The sequence below is a fragment of the Microcaecilia unicolor genome, chromosome 5 (genome assembly GCF_901765095.1).
Source record: "Microcaecilia unicolor chromosome 5, aMicUni1.1, whole genome shotgun sequence".
NCBI lineage: Eukaryota > Metazoa > Chordata > Amphibia > Gymnophiona > Siphonopidae > Microcaecilia > Microcaecilia unicolor.
Window position 1 is genome coordinate 327,320,419 of NC_044035.1, and position 18,220 is coordinate 327,338,638.

At 43.5% G+C, this 18,220-nt stretch overlaps 1 protein-coding gene across 1 annotated transcript in view; it reads right to left on the reverse strand.

Annotated features, from left to right (window-relative positions):
- Window positions 1-364: 364 nt before the first annotated feature.
- The window catches only part of LOC115469857 (protein BEAN1-like), a 70,647-nt gene continuing 52,791 nt past the window's right edge, over window positions 365-18,220 (reverse strand). The window contains exon 6 of the mRNA XM_030202580.1: window positions 365-957. Coding sequence (XP_030058440.1) covers window positions 612-957 — 346 coding nt within the window. The 3' untranslated portion in view covers window positions 365-611. The remainder of the gene's footprint in view (window positions 958-18,220) is intronic.

Here is an 18,220-nt window from a genome sequence, read left to right on the forward strand (position 1 = left end):
GACTGAGAGATGGATTGGGGGGTTGGGGACGATGACGACAATGTGTGGCTAGACTTTCTTGCCTCCATCCTCTGGCTTCGTGCCTTGGACATGAGAGTAGCTTATATACCCATATTGACAGCCCTACTGTGATAGCAATATATCTAGTCTAAGGTCAAGGATCTAAATTTCTCCAGCTCTCTTTGACCTTGAAATGTATAAAAGCCATCAGAAATGCTGGATGTGTTAATGTGCTTATTTCTGCCACACCACTGAGCAGCTTGGTGAAAGGTGAACCAAAACAAAATTTGTTGAGGAAATCCTTATCACTCCAACCGGCTCCTTTCATCGCTTCATCACAAAAAGCATATGAAACTTTCCCATATGTGAACATGAGAAACAGGAATCCACTTTTAATACCAGTGGTACTTAAGAGATGCACAACAGTTGCTACAGTTATTTAGTGCAGCTACAGGATAAATTTATCAAACTCAGATAAATGCTGAAGAAATAAAACAAAAATAATCCCTCACGTTTTCCTTTCAAAGACATCAATATTTCTTATGTCATTCAAAGTTTTTGGAAGAACACAGTTTCTTCTCAGATGATGCAGGCAAAAGGGTCTCATTCCTTTACATTATCCTGTTGGAAAATGCATGAGATTGAGGAGTTGAAGAGTTTTTGGGTGTATCCAGTGGAATAAGAGGAAAAGGTCTGCTCTGTCCAGAGGCAACATTCTTGTGGTGGGTTGCAGCACCAAATGTGACAGTTGAGAAGGAAATGGAAGAGAGAGGCAGCTGTCTCTCTTGCACTTGAACTGAATCATCCAAAGCACCTTCTGTCATCCCTGGAGTCATCTCTTCCAGGCTGATGCTCATGGATGACTCATTCCTATAAGGGTCGTCCATTGAATATGGCGGAGGGTCATCTGTAGGGATGTAAATTTGGGTTGCTCTGGGCCCAACGCATTCATCATAGCTGGAAAAAGACAAAACACACACTTTCACTTCTGCATACATGAATGTGAGACCTGATTATGTGTCTGTGCAAACTGTATAAAGAGAAAGGAAAAATATTTAATAATATAATCACCTGTACAATTTGTTTTCTCTAGATCTACTGAATGGTGCACACACAGTTTCAGAACGTTGAAGGACTGTGTTTGGTTCATTTACTATATCTGTACATAACTTTGATTTCCTATGTGTTTTTTTATTTGCTTGATGTCTGGATAATTGACCTTTCTGAATACTTTGATAAATAAATGCCATTGCTTGTTCAATATTCTTAGTGAATTGCTTTACTCAGTAACATGCAAATTATATATTTTTTATCCTAGCATGTGTAATTACTTGTTGCTTGTAATCACTTGGGAATCAAGCTAAATCCCATAATAGAGCAACCTGAAGGGAAGCTGAGGCCTGGGTTAGGAATTTATGGGCACTGTCTCATCCACTTATAGAAGAGAACCCCCCTTTTAACCATGGGCTAGTGAACCAGGGGACAAATGTGTTATTGTTTCCGCTAGTTACCTCCCTCCTTTGAGAGTGAATACTTTACCTGGAAAGGGGGCACTATATATTTGTTTAAAAAATTCTTAACTTGTTGAGGGTAGTGTATACTGCACGCACTCTACTACTACTACTTAACATTTCTAGAGCGCTACTAGGGTTACGCAGCGCTGTACAATTTAACAAAGAGAGACAGTCCCTGCTCAAAGAGCTTACAATCTAATAGACAAGTGAACGGTCGGTCCGATAGGGGCAGTCAAATTGGGGCAGTCTGGATTCACTGAACGGTAAGGGTTAGGTGCCGAACGCAGCATTGAAGAGGTGGGCTTTAAGCAAAGACTTGAAGACTCTGCTTTCTGGGGTTCAGGGTTGTATATTTCCCTGTTGGAAAGGGGTTCGGAAGTAAGTTTCTGGGGCTGTTTTTAACGCCCTTTCTCCAGTTAGCTTGATGTCTTTTTCTTTTAGCCAATTGGATAAGTGATCTAGTTAACTATCTTCCAGTCTTAACCTTGCCGCTAGAGGTTGTGGCAGCCATTTTGAATTTGATCCATGATAGGTAGGAGCAAGTGGGGATCATGCCTGCCCTTTGTACTCTAGATCACCAGCAATTGTAAATGTAGGCCCAGGCAGCATGCATGGGGGTAGGGGGTCCACATTGGACAGAACAATGCTCTTGGGGAGGGGGATAAGAATTGAGGATGGGGAGCCTGATCAGATACTCATGCAAATCCCGGGTAATATTCAGCTGTGATCTACATATGTGTCTTATGCAAGTGCCCTACAGTATTGGCCGGGACCCGCATAAGTACTGGTGGCCAGAAGAAGTCCATTCAGATCCAGATATTCAATGCCAGTGCCCACATACTGCCTGTTTAATACAGTCAGTGCATAATAAATACTGGCCTTCGCTGGCTGAATACTGACTGGCAGATTTATAGTTTCCTCTAAAGATTTCTAATGCTCCATAAACAACATAACTAGAAGTGCTATTGTCCACATTTGAGTAATACATTTTACAATCGTAACCTTCAAAAAAAGGCTGTTGCTTGCTATGTAGCAGCTCGTAATTAGGAAGAGTGATTGCTCAGATACAATGGAACATTAGTTATCCAAGGCACAAAAATAATCTCTTAATAGCAAGTACCAATAATCTCATCTAAAACTGATTATATCAATGCTATTATTAATATTAATTTACAATAAACCAACTGAAAGAGAAATGATTTAGAAAACCAGATGCTCATAGCTCTGGTGAAAGACCATCCACTGAATTTCCAATGTACAAAGTAAAAGGTTTTGAAGGCCCATTTTACAAAGAATGTAGAGATCAGAACTGAGACGTCCAGGTCAGGATGTGCTCAGTTCCAACATGCATTTGCTGGTACATACAGTGAGAGCAACCATTTTACCAATGTAAACCACCTGGATAAAACGAACGGCTTGGACGCAGCAGCTTCCATGTGGGAGTGCTGCCACTTCCATGCAGAAGTGGTGATATTGCAACTTCCACGTGTGGCTGTCACTAATCCATGTGCAGCTGCTCCATTTTACAAACTTGCTTGTATATTTATTTATGATTTATTCATGACATTGAGCTACTACTGAAAATCTAAATAAATTTATACCCCACATGAGCTCGAAATAGACTCAAGTTCAATGTGGCTTACAAACAATAAAATAAATAAAACATAATAATGTACAGAATATAACACAAATTACAATAACTTCAAGAAGCAAATTAATACACGTGCAGTAAGTAACCAGGGATTTAGACTATCTCAAGGACAAACAAATAATTATGGGTGGATAAGTGAAAGCATAATTAGGCAGGATTAGATGGGAAATGAGATTAAGAAAAAGGTGTGGGTAAAATTCAAATAGAGTTCTTTGCATTCACAAAGGCCAGACTGAAGAAAGTTAATATATATTGAGGGGCATAATTGAACAAAAATGTCTATCTCCATGGGCATTTATCTCCGAGAATGGGTCCGTGAAGGGGCGGACCGAACCGTATTTTCGAAAAAAATAGACGTCCATGTTTTATTCGACAATTTGTGAGCTGGGCGTTTTTGTTTTTCAGCGATAATGGAAAATGAAAGCGCCCAGCTCAAAAACGAATATATCCAAGGCATTTGTTCGTGGGAGGGGCCAGGATTCGTAGTGCACTGGTCCCCCTCACATGCCAGGGCACCAACGGGGCACCCTAGGGGGCACTTTTACAAAAACAAAAAAAAAGGTAAAAGAGCTCCCAGGTGCATAGCACCCTTCCCTTGTGTGTTGAGCCCCCCAAATCCCCCTCAAAACCCACTGCCCACAAGTCTACACCATTACTATAGCCCTAAGGGGTGAAGGGGGGCACCTACATGTGGGTACAGTGGGTTTGGGGGGGTTGGACGACTAAGCATTAAGCAGCACAATTGTAACAGGTAGGGGGGGAGGGTGGGCCTGGGTCCACCTGCCTGAAGTCCACTGCACCCCCTAACTGCTCCAGGGACCTGCATACTGCTGCCAGGGAGGTGGGTATGACATTTGAGGGTGAAAATAAAAAGTTGTGAAACATCATTTTTTGTGGTGGGAGGGGGTTAGTGACCACTGGGGGAGTCAGGGGAGGTCATCCCCGATTCCCTCTGGGGGTAATCTGGTCATTTAGGGCACTTTTTGGGGCCTTATTCGTGAAAAAACAGGGTCCAGGAAAAGTGCCCTAAATTCTAGCTACAAACGCATACTTTTTTTCCATTATCGGCGAAAGGCGCCCATCTCTCCTCGGCCGATAACCACGCCCCAGTTCCACCTTCGCCACGCCTCCGACACCCCCCCGTCAACTTTGTACGCTTCCGCAATGGAGTGCAGTTGAAAACGTCCAAAATCGGCTTTCCATTATACCGATTTATTCGTTTTTGTGAGATAAATGTCTATCTCCCGATTTGGGTCGAAATCTAGGCGTTTTTCTCTTTCAATTATAAGGTGGATAATATACTAGTAAAAGAGGCCCGTTTCAGAGCAAATGAAACGGGCGCTAGCAAGGTTTTCGTCGCCAACACCCCCCCTCCCTCCCTGGCCAACCCCTTCGTTATTCTTCCATTGCTCCGCCCGCCAACGTCATGACGTTTGACGCGAGGGTGGGGCCCGGAGCGATTTCCCACTCCCCCCCGCCTCCCTCCCTGCCAACCCCTTCGTTGTTCTGCCATTGCTCCGCCCTCGAGGGTGGGGCCTGGAGCGATTTCCTACCCCCCCCACGCCTCCCTGCCTCCCTCCCTGCCAACCCCTTCGTTGTTCTGCCATTGCTCCGCCCTCGAGGGCGGGGCCTGGAGCGATTTTGGTGGCTTCACCACCACGAACCTTCGAACCTTTTTGAAGGAAGTCAGGGCTTGGCTTCACTGACGTCAGTGTCCTCAGAACGTTGAGGGTGAGTTTTATTATAGTAGATGAGTTGCCAGTTAATTAATGAGGTCACAATTTTAACTTAGTTTCATTTTTGAGGCAGAAATAAACAACAAGGGTATTTCCTGATGTTTCCAAGTTAACAGAAAAACAACACCAGGAATTCTTGTCCTTATAGCCATGAGTCCAATCTTTGGATGCAAGCTTTATGTTAAGATTTCTTTCTATTTGTTGTATACATTTTGAGGGTAGAAGTTATTTGTTCTTTGATACCAAACAGCTTTAATTTATTTATGAAATTTTTATTCTGCATTAGGCCGAAATAGCTCAGGTTCAATATGGCTTACATAGACTTTGTGCTAAAAAAAGAGCTGAAGGTTAAAGTGTGATTCCCTGAAGTTTAATATAGTGGTATGGGTTGGCTTGGGTTGTCATAAGGCTTTGGTGCTTCTGTTTTTTTTTTTTCTTTCTGTAATTTTTCTTTATCTTGGCCCATGTTACCTTTATATTGTGGTCAAAAGCTTAGATAGTTTTTTCCTTGAATTTTTATGTTGTTTATTTGAAACTTAGTTGATTTTCCTTTATCACAGTATTATCTTTCTGTGATGTATTTAATGGAAATTAGAAAAACAAAATTAAAAAGAAATAAGCAACAGGGGATTAAGGAGAATGACTTATTTAGTTCCTCATGTAAGGCTCTGGCCAAAACAAGCACTTTTAAAAAATCTGTGCTCTGAGGTGATTTAAAAACTGATGGGGATATTTTTTCCATAGATATGAATTCCCTTTATGAAGTGTGGAATACAGGTGTAGATTTCTGCCCCATCTAAGCCCCACGCAAACGATGCCCCCCACCACCACTCCCAATTGAAATTTCTGCATGGTATGGTCTAGTGCAGGGGTAGGCAACTCCAGTCCTCGAGAGCCACAGGCAGGTCAGGTTTTCAGGATATCCACAATGAATATGCAGGAGATAGATTTGCAAGCACTGCCTCCATGGTATGCAAATCTATCTCCTGCATATTCATTGTGGATATCCTGAAAACCTGACCTGTCTGCGGCTCTCGAGGACCGGAGTTGCCTACCCCTGGTCTAGTGGCTTTCAAACATTGCTGTTTACTTGTGTATGTGATCTACATATGAAAATGCTGCTATTTGTACATGAAAACAGAGACCTTAGCCTTCTGCATGATACAAATACAGAGTTGGCCCAAGGGTTTGACACCCTAGGCAAACCTTCAGCCCACCCTGGGGCAGCTGAATGCCGTCCCTTTCCCATCTCCTCTGTCTAGCATCTCCCCTCACTTCCTTTCCATCCTCCTCCGTAGTCCAGCATCTACCCTATCTCCCCACCCCATGGTGTCTAGCACAGTGTTTTTCAACCGGTGTGCCATGGCTGCTCTCCAGATGTGCTGCAGGAGTTTGGGAGTCCCTGTGACACTGCCTGATTTTTTGTTTGTTTGTTTGCAACCGCATCTTTTTTCCCTCATGTTTTATTTCTTCCTCCCTCCTCCCCGGGCGCGAGTCAGCAGCTCTCCTGACACTCCCCCTCCGCCCATGGGTCCAAACACCTCTCTTTCTTCCTGCGATGCCCGCAGCGCTTCAAATGTTTCTCCAACAGCAATCAGCATGCGCTGTCTGCAGTGGGCACTGGAACCTTTCCTCTGTATGTCCTGTCTCCAGCTGATGCAATTTCCTGTTTACCCAGGAGCCGGGACATGCAGAGGAAAGATTCCAATGCGGCGGTAGTGGGTGGGGAGCGGCAGGGAAGCGAGGCAGCAGGGGGAGGGGGGCCTTGGCAGGGCAGGAGACCAAAATGTGCCCCCACCTCAGGCTCTGGCCCCCTCCCACTGCGAGGTCTGGCTATGCCCCTGCTGTATCCCTATTGCCCCCTTCCCGTGGTGTCCTATTCTGTAAATACCTGCATATGTTACGTGGAGGGGCATAATGGAACAGAAACGCCTATCTCCATGGGCGTTAATCTCCGAAAACGGGTCCGTGAAGGGGCGGACCGAACCGTATTATCGATAAAAAATAGACGCCCATGTGTTATTCGCCAATGTGTGAGCTGGGCGTTTTTGCTTTTCAGCGATAATGGAAAAGGAAAGTGCCCAGCTCAAAAACGAATAAATCCAAGGCATTTGTTCGTGGGAGGGGCCAGGATTTGTAGTGCACTGGTCCCCCTCACATGCCAGGACACCAACCGGGCACCCTAGGGGGCACTTTTACAAAAACAAAAAAACAGGTAAAAGAGCTCCCAGGTGCATAGCACCCTTCCATTGTGTGTTGAGCCCCCCAAATCCCCCTCAAAACCCACTGCCCACAAGTCTACACCATTACTATAGCCCTAAGGGGTGAAGGGGGGCACCTACATGTGGGTACAGTGGGTTTGGGGGGGTTGGACGACTAATAAGCATTAAGCAGCACAATTGTAACAGGTAGGGGGGATGGGCCTGGGTCCACCTGCCTGACGTCCACTGCACCCCCTAACAACTGCTCCAGGGACCTGCATACTGCTGCCTGGGAGGAGGGTATGACATTTGAGGGTGAAAATAAAAAGTTGTGAAACATCATTTTTTTGTGGTGGGAGGGGGTTAGTGACCACTGGGGGAGTCAGGGGAGGTCAACCCCGATTCCCTCTGGGGGTAATCTGGTCATTTAGGGCACTTTTTGGGGCCTTATTCGTGAAAAAACAGGGGCCAGGAAAAGTGCCCTAAATTCTAGCTACAAACGCATCCATTATCGGCGAAGGGCGCCCATCTCTGTTCGGGTGATAACCACGCCCCAGTTCCACCTTTGACACGCCTTCGACACGCCCCCGTCCACTTTGTCCGCATCCGCGACGGAGTGCAGTTGAAAGCGTCCCAAATTCGGCTTTTGATTATACCGCGTTATTCGTTTTTGTGAGATAAACGCCCATCTCCCGATTTAGGTCGGAACTTGGGCGTTTTTCTCGTTCGATTATAAGCTGGATAGCGTGTATTTTACAGGTAAGTGGGGCGGGACTCACCCTTATGCATGTAACTTATAGAATACTATCTCCACAATTGAGGCACACATACTTATGGCAGACATAAATGCTTGCACCTATATACTGGCACATATTTTTACTGTTATACTAGTATTCTATAAAAGAACCAGAGCGCTACTGAATAGCACATTTTACTATTTGGCCGAATACGAATAATGAAAAATATGATTCAGCCAAATATGAAAATGGAATATGAATAATGGGCATTGAGATTTAACATAACAAATAATAAAAGAAGCAACATGAAATCAGAGATCAAGTGTTTATGTTTCAATCATTTTTATTAAGTGCATATAATCAGCTATAACTTTTCACATTACATAAGCGAGCTCCCCAGCAGCAATTGGCATATCTTCCCCTTAGTTTAGGCCCTTTTGTTTTGCTGTGGAACTACGCATTAACATTAACATTATTAATAACCAGCCATATGTTGCACTTTAAACTTTGAACAAATATAACCATGCTAACATCATGTGACGAACAAGTTCTCAATTCCCTTTTTCTCCTCCCTTCCCCAGCCCCCCTATCCCTTCCCTGTAGATCCCCTTTTTCTTTTCTCCCCCCCCCATTTCCCCCCCCCCTTTTAGCTTTGTAATCCAACTTGTATCCGTCCAGTATGACTCAAACTTATTTATAGTTATCTGTTCAAAAGTCGGCTTCTCGCCGCCGGGGTGAGTGTATTCAGAAATAAACACCAACAGTGCTGCCAGTTCTTCCCATTCCTTGATGAAATATCCCTTACTGCCATCTTTTCCGTTCGCATCAGAGTCATCATGCATATTCTCCATTCCTGCAACGTTGGACATTTAGTTGTAATCCAGTTGGCCATTATGCATTGTTGTGCTATTATGACAGTTTTTCCTAGAAATACTTTCAACCCTTTCACTGAACGCCACGGCGCTCCGAAGTGGTTAAACAACAGTCTCGCATCTAACTGCCATTTCACTTTCCACAAATTGGAAACCTGGGATGTTATGACCTTCCAAAACTTTTGTATTCCTTTGCATGACCACAACATGTGTCCCAACGTCGCTCCTTCTATTCCACATTTTGGACATTCCCCCCACGGGGACATGCCCATATGAAACGCCCTTCTAGGCGCCACATACATCCGCATCGCAATTTTGTACTGGATCTCCCAATGTCCTGCATATTTTGAACGACTCTTAATTGACAGAATATAGTCTTTGAGCAGTTCTTCAGTGATGTCTGTGGATAAGTCTATTCCCCAGCTTTCTGCCAACCGTTTGTAATTCACCTCTGGAGTTATATCTCTTATGTGGCGATGATGGAATGCCAACGGTACTTTATCCTGTGCTCTTAAAGAATACGCTGAAGACAGCTCTTCTTGGACGTCTTCCGTCAAGTCTGTCCATGGCAGTGTCCTGATATAATGTTGCAACTGTACATAGTGAGAGATCAAGTGTTTATTTTGGTAGGATTTAGCACAGTAGAGTTCCGGATTATTTGTATTTGAATTTAAATCACTATTCAGTCAAATATTCGGGGCTGAATTGACTACGAATATGTGGTACAGCCTTAAAAGGAACACAGGCACTGTCATTCCTTTATAGACTCCAACCAGGCACCTGTTTATAGATTCCCGGTGGGTCCCGATCATGACATGCCACCACCATTTCTATTTGCTCTGTCATTTCAATCAACGTTGTACCCTGATATCGCAGTGTCCATTTTCCAACGATACTGCAGTGCCGTAGCGAGGGTGCCTGACACCCGGGGCGGGTCGCTGCTGCGCACCCCCTCCTGGTGCAGGGCTTGGCGCACCCCCCCTCCGGAGCGCACCCTCCCCCTCCCGAAACGCACCCTTACCTTGCTGCGGAGGGCAGGCGGGAGGGCCGATCCGTCACTGGGAGCTGCGTCGGCTCTGCTGCTTCCCTGCTTTCTCTGCCCTGGAACAGGAAGTAACCTGTTCCGGGGCAGAAAGAGCAGGGAACCAGCGAGCCGACACCCCCCCAGCGGCGTGCACCCGGGGCCGACCGCCCCCCCCCTTCCTACGCCACTGCGATACTGTGTTATTTATTTTTTTTAAAAACAGCTAAAATAATAATAATTGCAGTATGATTAAATCAGGCCATGAAGGACAGAGGAATATCAAACTATCTCTTCTTACTTCACACTTGTCAATTTTTTGGGACTTGCCACATCAAATCATTTTGACAGACAGCTCCACTGATGTCAGATTCATTAGGATGTTATTAATTCTCCTTGAGAGACTTTATGGATATAAACACCATTTACTGAAGGCTGTCAAATCCAGGTAAAATACTTCATCAGCCCATCCAAAGCAGGAATCAACCTTGTGACAAACCTGACCGCACGGTACTTCCTCCAAATCTATTCTAATATAAGAAATTAGACGGAAAAACAATCCCTGCAGAAAATCAAATTGTGGCCCAAATGAGATTTGTAGCTCTTATTTCAAAATAATTATATTAGTAACATCCAAGGTTCTCTCTTACAGATTCACTGCCAGATGACAGCCTTTGCAAATTGCATTTTGCCCAGGATGTTCTGCTGTTTGGGTCATCTGGACACGACACATTAATTGGGCATGGTCAGACAGAGGCTGGAGTTGTACTGGGCTAGTAAACAACTGCTCTACTAATGTCAATAGGTTGATCCTCAGCTGTCTCACAGAAAAATAATTTCAAGAGGCCTTGCTTATTCAGTGGAGGTACTTCCAAGTGGGTTTACAGGGTTCTGCTTTTAATAGGATTCGTTTCAATCTTTGTGAACTGCAGTGGTTCAAACCTGGAGGCACCCCAGCTAGTTATGTTTTCAGGATATCCACAATGAATATTCATGAGAGAGATTTGCATGCAGTGGAGGCAGTGCATGCAGATCTCGCTCATGAATATTTACTGTGGATATCATGAAAACCTGATTGGCTGGGGTGCCTCTAGGAGTAATGTCAGGAAGTATTTTTTCACATAAAGGGTGGTAGATATGTGGAATGCCATCCCGTGGGAGGTGGTGATGAAAACGGTAATGGAATTCAAACATGCATGGGGTAAACACAAAGGAATCCTGTTTAGAGGGAATTGATCTACGGAATCTTAGTGGAGATTGGGTGGCAACGCCGGTAATTGAGAAGCGAAACCAGTGTGGGCAGACTTCTATGGTCTACGCCCTGATCGTAACTGAATAGATATGGATGGGCTTGAGTGTAAATTTTAAGGGGTTTCAACACTAGCTTCAGTAGAGGAGTGTGGTAGCTGTGTTAGTCCACTCTTAAGGTTATTAATAGAAATGAAACAAAATAAAACATGGAAAAGAAAATAAGATGATACCTTTTTTATTGGACATAACTTAATACATTTCTTGATTAGCTTTCGAAGGTTGCCCTTCTTCGTCAGATCGGAAATAAGCAAATGTGCTAGCTGACAGTGTATATAAGTGAAAACATTCAAGCATTACTATGACAGGGTGGGAGGATGTCATAGTAATGCTTGAATGTTTTCACTTATATACACTGTCAGCTAGCACATTTGCTTATTTCCGATCTGACGAAGAAGGGCAACCTTTGAAAGCTAATCAAGAAATGTATTAAGTTACGTCCAATAAAAAAGGTATCATCTTATTTTCTTTTCCATGTTTTATTTTGTTTGATTTCTATTGATAACATTAGCTTCAGAACTTTTAGTACAAGAAGAGTGCTGGGCTGTGTCCTGAGACTGGCAAGGACAAATCAAACTCGGATATAAAGTATCAGATACTATGTAAAATGAGTTTATCTTGTTGGGCAGACTGGATGGACCGTTCAAGTCTTTATCTGTCGTCATTTACTATGTTACTATGTTTAAGTAAGCAGGGGTGGAAGGGGAGCGATATTGAAAAACTAACATAAGCAGTTTAAAATGGATTTGGGAGGAGATGGGCAGTCAGTGTTCGAGATGGAGGAGGGGAAGAAACACGATCAAAACAGTGTGCATGGTGAATAAGTAAGAGACTCCAAAAGTTTAATATTTAAATACATGAGGACCACTCATGTGTTTATATAGAATTGTTCTGAAAAGGGTAATTTAGCCATATAAGTTACTATATAGTCAAAGCCATCTGTTTAGAATTAGGGTGGGCATAAGAACATCCCAGGGAAGGGAGAGTAAAGTTATATGGAGCAAGACAAAATTGAACCACTCTCAATACAATGCATCAATCTGATTTAAATTAATTCAAGTATCCTTTTATTATGATGCATTAGGCGCTAACGCGCACCTAGCATGGCAAAAGTACAAAGTCTAATTCAAGAAGCACTGAAGCATGTGCATCCTGTATTGGCATGTGCGTGTGCTAAACGCACGTTAATTATATTTTGGTAATTTTTTTGAGGGGGTGTATCAGTTAGTGCATCTGGAGCCCTTACCTTTAGGTGGCAGTAAGTGCTCATGTAGTAATTTTTAAGAATGGCCGTGCGTTAACGGTTACAGCAACACATTGTCATAAACAAAATTAATGGAAAATAAGAGGTTTTTACGGCCATGTTAAAAATGGCCTTAGCACGCTAAAAAGAAACAAATATGGGCGTTCTAAGGCCAAAATGACCCCTTAATTTGATATGCCGTTTATACCACCAATCTGAACATTTTTCCTGTGCAGATCCCTAATGCCACTGCTGAATTCAAAGCTTTTCAATAAGCCCCTGGTTACCATAGGTAGCAGTTTAGAGTCCTGTCCCTGGTTATTACAGCCACAATCCCATATCCCACCATGAAAGCAACATCTCTTCAGCGTCCCCTGCTGCTGAATGGCTTGAATTCTATTTTATTATTATTACATTTGTATCCCGCGCTTTCCCACTCAAAGCAGGTTCAATGCGGCTTACATAGTAATAGGGAATACAGAATGTTGTTGGAGAAAGTAAAAGTTAAATATACCAGAATAACAGAAGAGATGAGTAGGTAGAGATAGGCAATGGAGAAGGGAGTAAGGTAGGAGATATAGTCTAGGTCAATGTCGTTGTCACATGGATATGTGTTAGGTAGATGGGTTCATAAGATTAGTCTGGGTCATTAGAATAGGCTTGCTTGAATAAATGGGTTTTTAGTGCTTTCCGGAAGGGTAAATAGTCACAAATTGATCGGATAGGTCTGGGGAGGGCATTCCAGAGTTGGCTGTCTAGGAAAGAGAAGTTGGGATCCATAATAGGTTTTGTACTTGAGTCCTTTGCAGTTGGGGTAATGCAGGTTGAGGTATTTTCGCGAAAGATTCAGACATGTTTCTGATTGGAAGGACAATCAGATTGAGCATATAGCCCGGAGATTCGCAATGTAAAATCTTGTGGATTAATGTGTGGACCTTGAAGTAGATTCGTTCTTTGATAGGGAGCCAGTGAAGTTTTGCATGAAGAGGAGTTGCGCACTCAAAACATGATTTGCCGAAAATGAGTCTCGCTGCTGTATTTTGGGCAGTCTGAATTTTTTTCAGGATATGAGCCTTGCAGCCTAAGAAGATACTATTACAGTAGTCGACATGGGTAAGTACCGTGGATTGCACTAAATTCCGGAAAGTTTTCTAGGGGAGATAGGGTTTTACGCGTTTCAGTAACCACATCACATTGAACATTTTCTTTGTAGTGGATTTAGCATGATTTTTCACTACAAAGAAAATGTTTGTAGTGGAATGTTTTGTAGTTTGTACTCTGCTTATTCAACAATGTAGAATAATTGTGTCTGAAAATAAGTGAAAGCCATTGCACAAAAATCTGATAAGTCATAAAAATCAAAAGTAAGTTTTTCTTGTGAAAGCCACAGGTTATATTACTGTTGATAACTTTGTTACGTGTCATCAAAGCAACGTCAGAATAACAAAAATAACGTGACGACTACCGTCTAGAGCTTCTTAACATATTTTTTGTCTAAATATTAATATCAGATTAATAATGCAATAGTTGTGCTAATAAAAGATTTAGTGTGTGCTCTAGAAATGATGTGTTGTTATATTATATTACATCACACTCTATAAAAATGTTAAAAATTTACCTCCTTTTTTACTATGCCATGCTAGTGGTTGCCACGCGGCAATGCCGATACAGCCCATTCAAAGTGAACGGACTGTGTCAGCATTAGCGCAAGGCAGCCGCTAGTGTGACTTAGTAAACAGGAGGGTTAATATCCATGTCATGTTTATTTCACATCACAAAAGTAGTACTTGATACACCTCATTTGTTAAGTCCACTCACCTTTAATAGCCAATGCAGCTACTTGTTTCATGGGCCCAAACACGTATTACTACGCAAAACTATCACTACAAATTTAAATTGACCTTCAAAATTAATTATAGCAGTAGTTGGACACAAAAATATTTTGCATGTGAAGTCATAGGGAGTAAAGCTTAGCATGCACTAATGGACTAATGCGTGCTCCTCGTGGTATTGAGAATTTGGCATGTGCCAAAAAAACTCGGTAGAAAATATTGTGTCAATCGAATTTGATTGACTTTTTTGACTAGGCGACCAGAGAATTGGATAAAGGATGTGCACTAGATGTACTCTACTTAGATTTCAGCCTTTGACACGGTTCCTCATAGGAGGCTCTTGAATAAACTTGACAGGCTGAAGTTAGGACCCAAAGTGGTGAATTGGATTAGAAACTGTTTGTCAGACAGACGCCAGAGGGTGGTGGTCAATGAAATTCACTTGGAGGTAGGAAAGTGAGTAGCAGAGTGCCTCAAGGATTGGTACTGGAGCCGATTCTGTTCGGATGCAAAACCCAAATACTGAAGAGACTCCAAACTGCCCAAAACACGGCTGCCAGACTTATTTTTGGCCAATCAAAATTCGAAAGTGCATCACTTCTTCGAGCAAAGCTTCACTGGCTCCCCATCAAAGAAAGAATAAATTTTAAGATCAACACAATGACCCACAAGATCATCCACGGCGAATCCCCTGGCTACATGAATGAATTGATCGACCTCCCTGCTAGAAACAGATCTATTTCTTCACAAACTTATCTTAACCTACACCTTCCCAATTGTAGAGAAATTAAATAAAAGACCTACTACATAAATAACATATAGTAACATAGTAGATGACGGCAGAAAAAGACCTGCACGGTCCATCCAGTCTGCCCAAGAAATGTGCCACTTTTTTGTGTATACCTTACCTTGATTTGTACTTGTCTTTTTCAGGGCACAGACCGTACAAGTCTGCCCAGCACTATCCCCGCCTCCCACCATTGGCTCTGGCACAGACCGTATAAGTCTGCCTGGCACTATCCCCACCTCCCAACCACCAGCTCCGCGGTTCTGTTATCCAATCTCGGCTAAGCTCCTGAGGATCCATTTCTTCTGAACAGGATTCCTTTATGTTCGAATTTTAATTTGCCAAAAATAAGTCTGGCAGCCGTGTTTTGGGCAGTTTGGAGTCTCTTCAGTATTTGGGTTTTGCATCCGAACAGAATCGGCTCCAGTACCAATCCTTGAGGCACTCTGCTACTCACTTTCCTACCTCCAAGTGAATTTCATTGACCACCACCCTCTGGCATCTGTCTGACAAACAGTTTCTAATCCAATTCAACACTTTGGGTCCTAACTTCAGCCTATCAAGTTTATTCAAGAGCCTCCTATGAGGAACCGTGTCAAAAGCTGAAATCTAAGTAGAGTACATCTAGTGCACATCCTTTATGTTCTCCTTTTTGGGCAGCCAGCTTTGGAACGCTATACCCAGACCAATCCGATTAATAAATGAATTCTTGCCCTTTAGAAAAATGCTGAAAGCTCATCTCTTTAAGCAAGCCTACCCAAATGCCCCAACCTAATCTCGTCAACTTCCACCCCCAATTCTGTTCTGACTTAAATACCAACCTTCCATCCTTCTCTTTCCATCTCTCCTTAATTTTATCCCTCCTTACCCTTTCTCCCAAATTACACTATCCTATCCTGTCTACCCTCTTTTATCCTAGTCATATATTATGTAGCTCAACTTATCATACACTACTAAGCCCAACTTTACATTGTTTTACTACTGTTTTATTTAAAATCTATTAACTTTGTATTTCAAATTACTATGTAAGCCGCATTGAGCCTGCATTATGTGGGAAAGCGCGGGGTACAAATGTAATAATAATAATATATTTGTGAGTAACATTGCTGAAGGGTTAAAAGGTAAGGTTTGCCTTTTTGCGGATGATACCAAGATTTTTAATAGAGTGGACACCCCGGAGGGAGACTAAAACATGAAAAAGGGTCTGCAAAAGTTAGAATGGTCCAATGTTTGGCAGTTAAAATTTCCTGGGCCTCTATGCTGTGAGTATTGTCGGCAATTTTAATGGACTGTGTAGCCATTTGGAGGGGCATAATGGAACAGAAACGCCTATCTCCATGGGCGTTAATCTCCGAGAACGGGTCCGTGAAGGGGCGGACCGAACCGTATTATCGATAAAAAATAGACGCCCATGTTTTATTCGCCAATGTGTGAGCTGGGCGTTTTTGCTTTTCAGCGATAATGGAAAAGGAAAGTGCCCATCTCAAAAACGAATAAATCCAAGGCATTTGTTCGTGGGAGGGGCCAGGATTCGTAGTGCACTGGTCCCCCTCACATGCCAGGACACCAACTGGGCACCCTAGGGGGCACTTTTACAAAAACAAAAAAACAGGTAAAAGAGCTCCCAGGTGCATAGCACCCTTCCATTGTGTGTTGAGCCCCCCAAATCCCCCTCAAAATCCACTGCCCACAAGTCTACACCATTACTATAGCCCTAAGGGGTGAAGAGGGGCACCTACATGTGGGTACAGTGGGTTTGGGGGGGTTGGACGACTAAGCATTAAGCAGCACAATTGTAACAGGTAGGGGGGGAGGGTGGGCCTGGGTCCACCTGCCTGAAGTCCACTGCACCCCCTAACTGCTCCAGGGACCTGCATACTGCTGCCAGGGAGGTGGGTATGACATTTGAGGGTGAAAATAAAAAGTTGTGAAACATCATTTTTTGTGGTGGGAGGGGGTTAGTGACCACTGGGGGAGTCAGGGGAGGTCATCCCTGATTCCCTCTGGGGGTAATCTGGTCATTTAGGGCACTTTTTGGGGCCTTATTCGTGAAAAAACAGGGTCCAGGAAAAGTGCCCTAAATTCTAGCTACAAACGCATCCATTATCGGCAAAGGGCGCCCATCTCTGTTCGGGTGATAACCACGCCCCAGTTCCGCCTTCGACACGCCTTCGACACGCCCCCGTCCACTTTGTCCGCATCCGCGACGGAGTGCAGTTGAAAGCGTCCCAAATTCGGCTTTTGATTATACCGCGTTATTCGTTTTTGTGAGATAAACGCCCATCTCCCGATTTAGGTCGGAACTTGGGCGTTTTTCTCGTTCGATTATAAGCTGGATAGTCTTTCAGTTCCTGTAATGTAGTATGTAAGTGTGATAACTTATCCTCCATCACCACATTAATACACTGGGTTAGATGTTTAGCCACCTCATCAGACATAATGAGCACAGGTTGATCAGGGTTGTCTGCCATCTTGGCTGAGTTCGGCTTGCCCCACTTGGATGTCAACCGCTTCAATTTTGTACTCGTCACCTGAAAGCTGGACCCAAACAACAGCACCCATCACTTATGGAGAGTCTTACACACTCAAAAATAATAATTGTTCGTGTCCCATCAAGGCTCTGCTGCTGAACCAAAAAAATCGAAGGGAAGGTGCCGAGCAACTGCCCTGAGGTGAGTCCGCCTGCTACTTGGTCTTCGTGTGACTCCCCCAGGGATCCTGAATTCTGTCACGTAAAGCTTATTCTATAAAGGAAAGTAAGCACCCTTATAGAATATTAGCATAGAAGTGCAAGTACACGCATATCCCCAGATTCTATATAAGGCGCTCAGATATGCACGCCCAATTTTAGCAAACTGCCGCGAGGTGCGAGCAAATTAATTGAATAACTAACTCAGACCCATCAATAATTGGATGCTAACAACAAATTAGTGACGTTAATTAGCACCCATCAGAATCTGCGTGCACATCTGGCTGTGCACTATTCTGTAAGGCAGTGTGCCTAACTCCCATAGAGCATATCACAAAAAGGGGTGTGGCCATGGGAGGGGCATGGGCATGTCAGGGGTATTCCAAAGAGTTGAGTGTGTAGTTACAGAATACTGGGTCAGCGCTCACATCTTATGCGCCAGCATTTTTAATAGGTTTCAGCAGGTGTAAGTCTGGCACTTAAGTTTGGGTGCAGGAATTGGGCGTCTGCTCTTTATAGAATCGCACTTACTATTACTACTACTACTACTTAACATTTCTAGAGCGCTACTAGGGTTATGCAGCGCTGTACAATTTAACAAAGAGAGACAGTCTCTGCTCAAAGAGCTT